This window comes from Salvelinus namaycush, unplaced genomic scaffold (genome assembly GCF_016432855.1).
Source record: "Salvelinus namaycush isolate Seneca unplaced genomic scaffold, SaNama_1.0 Scaffold537, whole genome shotgun sequence".
NCBI lineage: Eukaryota > Metazoa > Chordata > Actinopteri > Salmoniformes > Salmonidae > Salvelinus > Salvelinus namaycush.
This window is the reverse complement of record NW_024061239.1, coordinates 157247-165818: the sequence shown is the minus strand read 5'-3', so window position 1 is coordinate 165818 and position 8572 is coordinate 157247. Positions and strand designations below refer to the sequence as shown.

Below are 8572 nucleotides of genomic sequence, written 5' to 3'. Positions count from 1 at the left end.
TTCTCATTCCAGCATGGTGATGACATACAGTATGATCAAGCTGTAGTATCCCTCTGAGGTACAGAGCCTCTCTGGAGAATAGTTTCCCTAGGCAGGGCTTGTGGTAAAGAGACCACTTCAAAGTCAGAATGGGAGGTCAAGCATTGCTCTGATACGGCTGGTGACAGGGACTTGGCCAAAGAAGAGAGGGTGTGTTTGTGTAGGACCGTGATGTTACAGCTAAGACATATGGACCCGGTCCATGCCCTTTCTCCTGTATGATCATTTCCCATAGAGGAGTCGGATCAGAGATACAGGGTTGGTACGAAGTCAGAGACACACACACGCAAGTACTGGCCTGAGATTGGGTCTGGAAGGACATTGAATAATTACAGGCTGTCTAAAGAGAGCAGCACGCTGCTTGCTGGGCTGTTGTTGGAGCTAGGCTGAGCTGGGCTGTTGTTGGAGCTAGGCTGACCTAGGCTGTTGTTGGAGCTAGGCTGACCTGGGCTGTTGTTGGAGCTAGGCTGAGCTGGGCTGTTGTTGGAGCTAGGCTGACCTAGGCTGTTGTTGGAGTTAGGCTGACCTGGGCTGTAGTTGGAGCTAGGCTGAGCTGGGCTGTTGTTGAAGCTAGGCTGAGCTGGGCTGTAGTTGGAGCTAGGCTGACCTGGGCTGTTGTTGAAGCTAGGCTGAGCTGGGCTGTTGTTGAAGCTTGGCTGACCTGGGCTGTTGTTGGAGCTAGGCTGAGCTGGGCTGTTGTTGGAGCTAGGCTGAGCTGGGCTGTAGTTGGAGCTAGGCTGAGCTGGGCTGTGGTTGGAGCTAGGCTGAGCTGGGCTGTAGTTGTAGCTAGACTGACCTGGGCTGTGGTTGGAGCTAGGCTGAGCTGGGCTGTAGTTGGAGCTAGGATGAGCTGGGCTGTGGTTGGAGCTAGGCTGAGCTGGGCTGTGGTTGTAGCTAGACTGACCTGGGCTGTGGTTGGAGCTAGGCTGAGCTGGGCTGTAGTTGGAGCTAGGATGAGCTGGGCTGTGGTTGGAGCTAGGCTGAGCTGGGCTGTAGTTGGAGCTAGGATGAGCTGGGCTGTGGTTGTAGCTAGATTGACCTGGGCTGTGGTTGGAGCTAGGCTGAGCTGGGCTGTGGTTGGAGCTAGGCTGTGGTTGGAGCTAGGCTGAGCTGGGCTGTGGTTGGAGCTAGGCTGTGGTTGGAGCTAGGCTGAGCTGGGCTGTGGTTGGAGCTAGGCTGTGGTTGGAGCTAGGCTGAGCTGGGCTGTGGTTGTAGCTAGGCTGTGGTTGGAGCTAGGCTGAGCTGGGCTGTGGTTGGAGCTAGGCTGTGGTTGGAGCTAGGCTGAGATGGGCTGTAGTTGGAGCTAGGCTGATCTGGGCTGTGGTTGGAGCTAGGCTGTGGTTGGAGCTAGGCTGAGCTGGGCTGTAGTTGGAGCTAGGCTGAGCTGGGCTGTGGTTGGAGCTAGGCTGTGGTTGGAGCTAGGCTGAGCTGGGCTGTGGTTGGCCAGTGGATAGGCTGGGAGATGACCAGCACCAGGATCAGTATTACCCCACCCTCCATCCTCCATCCTCCATCCTCCATCCTCCATCCTCCATCCTCCACCCTCCACCCTCCACCCTCCATCCTCCATCCACTCCTCTGATGAGCAGGGAAGAGCTGTGATTAATGACACAAACTCTCCCTCCGCTTTCTTAGGCTTTGATGTGTGCAGGTCATCTGTAAGATGGTGCAGCTGCCCTGTGTTGTAGCATGTCTCTATGTGCTCTCCCACTGCCTGCTATTCCCATGAATCACAATGCATTAACTTCATTTCTACACTCCTGCTGAAGACATCTGGGAGAGAGGGAAGAGGAGCGAGGTGGAGAAAGGGTGAAAAAGAAAGGAGAGGAGAGGTTTAGAAAATAAATGAGAGAGAGGAGAGAGGGAGCTGTGGGGAATGTCAAACAATATCCCATCTGGAGGTGCGATAACGTTACCCATACTCCTCTGCTCCAGTAGCACACACTCTATTAAAAGCAGTGAGGCAGCGAGGACTTTTCACTCCATCCCTCTATCCATCCCTCTTTTTACTCCTTTCATTTCCCTCTCTACATCCCCATTTCTCCATCCATCCCTTCCTCTCACTTCCTGCACTCCCCATCTCTCAATCCATCCCTATATCCATACCACCTTTCTCTCCCATCCATCCCTCATTCTTCCTCTCTACTTCCCTTCCTCCCTCCCTCCCTCCCCTGCCTCACCCTCTCTCCGTTGCAGAAGAGGAATAAAACACAGGACTCTCCAGCTGAAGTGTTAAATGAATCTCATTCTCACAGCTACATTTAGAACAAACACCTTACTATCAAATAGATTCTCTTTGTGCCTCTGAATACCAATACGTTGGAATGTGTGTGACGTATCTTTGGGATCACTGTGAATGCTACTGTGGGAAAGTTTGTTCAATATGTATTAGGTAATCGTATATGAATGCTACAGTATATGTTATTGACGTGTGTGTGTGTGCATGCATATGTTTGTGCGCGTGTGTGCATGCATGCACCTGTGTGTGTGTGCATGCATGTGTCTCTGTGTGCCTATGTGACACTGTGTGTCATGTCTCTGGTCTCACCTGCTCCCACCACCTTGTCGATGGCGATACAGGAAGCATCCAGCTCCTTGGCAAACTCATGGACGGCCTGACTGGGGTCTTCATAGGTGTGAGGGTCTACGTAGGTCCTTATACCTGGCAGACGCACTGAGGGGAAGGGGGGGGGGGGGGGTGTAATGTTTACTGTTAATTTTGTATCGTTTATTTCACTTTTGTATATTATCTATATCACTTAAACATATGTTTCCCATGCCAATAAAGCCCTTCAATTGAAATTGAATTGATGTGAGAGAGAATTAGTAACAGTCTTATTGAGAGAATCAGAGAGAGAGAGAGAGAGAGAGAGAGATTTTCCCTTTTGTACTTTAACCATTTGTACATCATTACAACACTGTAAATATACATAATATGACATTTGTAATGTCTTTATTCCTTTGGAACTTCTGTGAGTGTAATGTTTACTGTTCATTTTTACTGTTTATTTCACTTATGTTTATTATCTACTTAACATATGTTTCCCATGCCAATAAAGCCCCTTGAATTGAGAGAGAGAGAGAGAGAGAGAGAGAGAGAGAGAGAGAGAGAGAGAGAGAGAGAGAGAGAGAGAGAGAGAGAGAGAGAGAGAGAGAGAGAGAGAGAGAGAGAGAGAGTGAGAGTGAGAGTGAGTGAGAGTGTGTTAGTAGACAGTATATTAGGAATAGGCAGAGGAGATGAGTCTTCGGGTGGGTCACAAAACCCACTACGGACGTCATGTGACATTTATGGATGAGTGACCAGCCAATCAATCCATCATGTGTAAGAAAAACACTAGGTTGGTTTATGAGTGTGGCCAGCCCCCAAGGAAAACATGTTTCTGTTCAAATAAACCCCAATCAGGAGACGGATATACTGTACACAAACACACTGACCCTGTACCTAACTAACGCTGAGGAATGACTCAACATATTTTAGAAGAACAATACACAGACAGACACGCACACAGACAGACAAGCAGACAGACAGACACATACACAAACAGACAGACAGACAGACAGGCACGCAGACATGCAGACAGGCAGACAGGCACGCAGACATGCAGACAGATAGGCAGACAGGCAGACAGTCAGGCAGACAGACAGGCAGACGGACAGACAGGCACACAGACATGCAGACAGATAGGCAGACAGGCAGACAGTCAGACAGACAGACAGGCACGCAGGCAGATGGGCAGACGGACAGACAGGCACGCAGACAGGCAGACGGACAGGCAGACAGGCAGACGGACAGACGGACTGACAGACAGATGGACGGACAGAGGGTTGGGTGAGGTACTTACAGTGTCCATTGCCAAAGTGCAGTCTCTTCTCGTCAGGATGTTTAGACCTCCTGTAGCCACAGAACCTGTCAGTCACAATGACAGAAATGAATGTCACACCTTTACCTATCAGTCTTCACATTCCCTCACCCTACATCAGAGGGCATAGCAAGCCATGTGTGTGTGCGTCAAATCAAATCAAACTTTATTTGTCACATGAGCCGAATACAACAAATGTGTAGACCTTACCATGAAATGCTTACTTACAAGCCCTTAACCAACAGTGCAGTTCAAGAAAGAGTTAAGAAAATATTTACCAAATAAAGTAAAGTAAAAAATAATACAAAGTAACACAATAAAATGACAGTAACGGCTATATACAGAGGGTACCGGTACCGAGTCAATGTGCGGGGTACAGGTTAGTCGAGGTAATTTGTACATGTAGGTAGGGGTGAAGTGACTATGCATAGATAATAAACAGCGAGTAGCAGCAGTGTACAAAACAAATTGAGAGGGGGGTGTCAATGTAAAAAAAAAAAGTGTGTGCTTGTGTCAGGGTTTCCGTTAGTCATTGACTTACCGGTCTAGGGGTTAATTTGAATAATTTATTGGAATTAAATTGCCGCATGTGTAAACTAGTTATGTATCTTATTTATTACACAGCATATAGATACAGAGCCTTTGAGTGGAAAATCTGTAAGACACCGCTTTTATAAGCCAGATCATTGCGCAACAATTCAAAATGTAATCGTGCGTTAAAAATAGCCCCAATTAAAAAGAGATACTATTTGTATATCTCAACTGGTAATTGAAGCGGGCTTCCCATTTGCTGTTCAAATGCAACTAAAGCAGGCTTCATCAGCTCGTCACACCCACTTTGCAATGAGCTGGAGGAGGTATGCATTTTGAAAACCTATAGTTACTTCACTGTTTGAAACATGAATGTTTTACTACATATTAAGAGGCATGTTTTACCTTGCTTCGAAATAGCCTAGGCTAAATCTGACCATATCCGTGGAATCAATGATTTAATAAAGACTTCCATATGCCATTGAAACCAGTAGGTTAGGTCTACTTTACTACTATGGGGGATAGCACATTGACATAGGCGACGCATCCATAAGGCTAGCGGAAGCTCAGCTTTCCCTAAAATTCTATATATAATTAGTCTAATCGTGTCTATACAGAAAAAAATGAAATCATTCAAACTACTAAAGCATGATTTGGCTACAAAGAAAAAAGAAAGTTTGGGATTGTTTTAAATAGCATTGCCTACAGTCGGAAGGAAAGGCAGCCCGAACATTTTGGGCAGCGTGCACGGAAAATACCAAATAGATGATTGTTGAGTTGTGACTGTCAGTGAAAAGTAGAAGTCAAGAGAAGACAATGAAAAGACTCTAATCTGTCTTTTAGCTATCAAAATTCTGAACTTAATTGAGCGAACAATAGTAGGCCTACCTACCCCTACCTGCGGAGAGCATCTGCCATATCCCTGGTGAGTGAGCACTGCGCATATTCACTCTTTAGAGGAACGTCATATTCCAATTGTGTCTCCCCTTCTCCTAGGCCTTTTCCACTCTATGGACAACGTCGGTTTAATTTATCTGTCAGTGTCAACAGAGTACAAGGTTATTATAAAGGTGAATTTTTATGGTGGAAATTTGCTTGAAACTCAGGTGCCGACCCTAGTGATTTTGCTGTTCGTTACTCGTCTTGTTGTCTGAGGAAAAGTTAATGTGGACAGTTCTAACATGTTCAAAGTGCACGGTAAGAAGGACATACGTCATTGCATCCTGGACTTGCATGTTCTGTTATGATGAATTATCATATTCTAAATGTGATTTCTGTCATTCTGAGCACCGTGGGTAGACTACTTAATCAGGTTACCCACCCAATGCATATGGGTCCGGAAAATTTCTCAAATGTCCGGTAAATTAAAATGCTGCCGGTCAAATGTATGCCGACACATTTTCATAACGGAAACCCTGGCATGTGTGTGTGTGTGTGTGTGTGTGTGCGTGCGTGTGGAGGAAAGCAGCAGCGGTCAGTCCTGGTGTACCATGGTGTGTTTGTCTTTGCTCTGAGCCAGAACGGGATCTGCAGGACTAGTAATGAGCCTGACAGTTCTACTCTCACTGCAGTACTAACTGCCAACATTAACCCCGGGCCAGTAACCAGTACTAACTGTTACCTAACTGTTACCTGGGCCAGTAACCAGTACTAACTGTTACCTAACTGTTACCTGGGCCAGTAACCAGTACTAACTGTTACCTAACTGTTACCTGGGCCAGTAACCAGTACTAACTGTTACCTAACTGTTACCTGGGCCAGTAACCAAAAGGTCAGTAGTTTGAATCCCCGAGCTGACTAGGTGAAAAATATGTCGATGTGCCCTTGAGCCAGGCACTTAACCCTCATTTCTCCTGTAAATCGCTCTGGATAAGACCGTGACTACATAACTATAATGTAAATGTAAACACAGACAGACACACAGTATCCCTCTACACTACATACACAAAAGAGTAAGATAAAAAGCATTGCATCCTCCGCCATTCCAGGAGCATACTTTATAGGGATATGATCTATTCTTACTACAGTATCCTCAGACAGTACAGTATATCTCTGCATTTAGAGGCAGACCTCCGTGAAGACAGAGCCATGTTATTGGCTCTGACGGAGTTGTCAGTGTGCTTTGTGCAGTGCGATTGGTGTACAGACCTGCCAATCACAATGTAGAGTAGGACAGTGAGCAGGATGATGGCCGCAGCAGAGGAGATGGCTATCAACACCACCTGACTACTCTCACTGGAGATAGAGAATGCTGGGAAGAAATGGAGAAAGAGGGAGAGAGAGAAAGAAGAGAACAGGAGCAGGAGAGAGAGATAAATGTTAGCATGTACAGGCACAGGACAATGACAAAAATCTAACAACTGAATCATTGACATCAATCACTTGGTGTTGAATTACATACAAAATACTGTATGTTGTGGGATCAGAAAAGTACATACAGTCAGGGCTGGTCTCGAACTCAAAGCTCCTGCTGCTGGCTCCATATCCTGCTGCAGTCCTGGCCCTGATCTGGAGCAGGTAGGAGGTGTCTGCCTTCAGACCGCTTAACGTCACGTTACAACCCTTAGAGCGCAGGATGGTGTAGCTGGTCTCCTGCTCCTGCTACAGGAGGGTGAGGGAGAGAGACAGAAAGAGAGGGAGAGGTTACTATCAGTCCATTCAGTCCAGTGAGGAATGTATACAGGCATCTGTCCACTGAGACTGTTGACACATCAGATCACCCATCAGGGTGGGGTCAGTACCAGGGGAAGGAAATGTGTGTTTGCAATCAGGTGTATCCTATAGAGTCACAAACACACCAACTCAAAATCCAACATATATCTGATGGCCTCCTCCACCACCCTAACAGAACTACACTGAACAAAAATATAAACGCAACATGCTACAAATTCAAATATTTTGCTGGGTTAGAGATCAAAAAAGGAAATTAGCTGAAATAAAAGAATTTGACTCTAATCTATGGATTTCACATGACTGGGAATACAGATATGCATCTGTTTGTCACAGATACCTTAAAAAAAAGGTAGGGGCGTCGACCAGAAAACCAGTCAGTATCTGGTGTGACCACCATTTGCCTCATGCAGCTGAACACACCTCCTTAGCATAAAGTTGATCAGCCTGTTGATTGTGGCCTGTGGAATGTTGTCCCACTCCTCTTCAATGGCTGTGTGAAGTTGTTGGATATTGGTGGGAACTGGGACACACTGTCGTTCACGTCGATCCAGAGCATCCCAAACATGCTCAATGGGTGACATGGCTGGTGAGTATGCAGGCCATTGAAGAACTGGGACATTTTCAGCTTCCAGGACTTGTGTACAGATCGTTGCGACATGGGGCTGTGCATTATCACGCTGAAACATGAGGTGATGGCGGGGGATGAATGGCACAACAATAGGCCTCAGGATCTCGTCATGGTATCTCTGTGCATTCAACTTGCCATCGATAAAATGCAATTGTGTTCATTGTCTGTAACTTATGCCTGCCCATACCATAACCCCACCGCCACCATGGGGCACTCTGTTCACAACGTTGACACCAGCAAACCACTAACCCACACTACGCCATACATGCTATCTGCCATCTGCGTGCCAGTGGCCATCGAAGGTGAGCATTTGCCCACTAAAGTCGGTTACAACGCCGAACTGCAGTCAGGTCAAGACCCTGGTGAGGACAACGAGCACGCAGATTAGCTTCCTTGAGATGGTTTCAAATCAGCTTCTTGATATGCCACATCTGTCAGGTGGATGGAAATGCTCATTAACAGGAATGTAAATACATTTGTGCACAGCTTTTTATGCGTATGGAATATTTCTGGGACATTTTATTTCAGCTCATGAAACATGGGACCAACACTTTACATGTTACATTTATATTTTTGTTCAGTGTAAATTTGCTGGCCGGGTCTACTTTCAGCCAATTGTTTCCAGATGCAGGGGACTGTACAGGAGGGAGAGGAGAGATCAATACAGATGTATAGCATTCCCTGAGATTCAGAGCCCTACAGCTTATGTTGGCTGTCGTACCATCCCTGTTCTCATTGAGCCAGAGAGAGGGAGAGGAGATGCATGCCGGTGGAGAAGGGATCATACTGTTAAGGGAGTGACCGAGAGAAAGCCAAAGACATTTGGCTCCTACTTTTTCCT

At 46.5% G+C, this 8572-nt stretch overlaps 1 protein-coding gene across 1 annotated transcript in view; it reads right to left on the bottom strand.

The window, feature by feature from the left end:
* Positions 1-368: 368 nt before the first annotated feature.
* LOC120041781 (ephrin type-A receptor 3-like) overlaps positions 369-8572 on the bottom strand; it is a 105873-nt gene continuing 97669 nt past the window's right edge. Inside the window, exons 7-11 of the mRNA XM_038986643.1 lie at positions 6869-7031; positions 6579-6681; positions 3882-3946; positions 2588-2713; positions 369-1105 (exon numbers count right to left, since the gene is read on the bottom strand). Of these exons, the coding sequence (XP_038842571.1) occupies positions 369-1105; positions 2588-2713; positions 3882-3946; positions 6579-6681; positions 6869-7031 (1194 nt within the window). The remainder of the gene's footprint in view (positions 1106-2587; positions 2714-3881; positions 3947-6578; positions 6682-6868; positions 7032-8572) is intronic.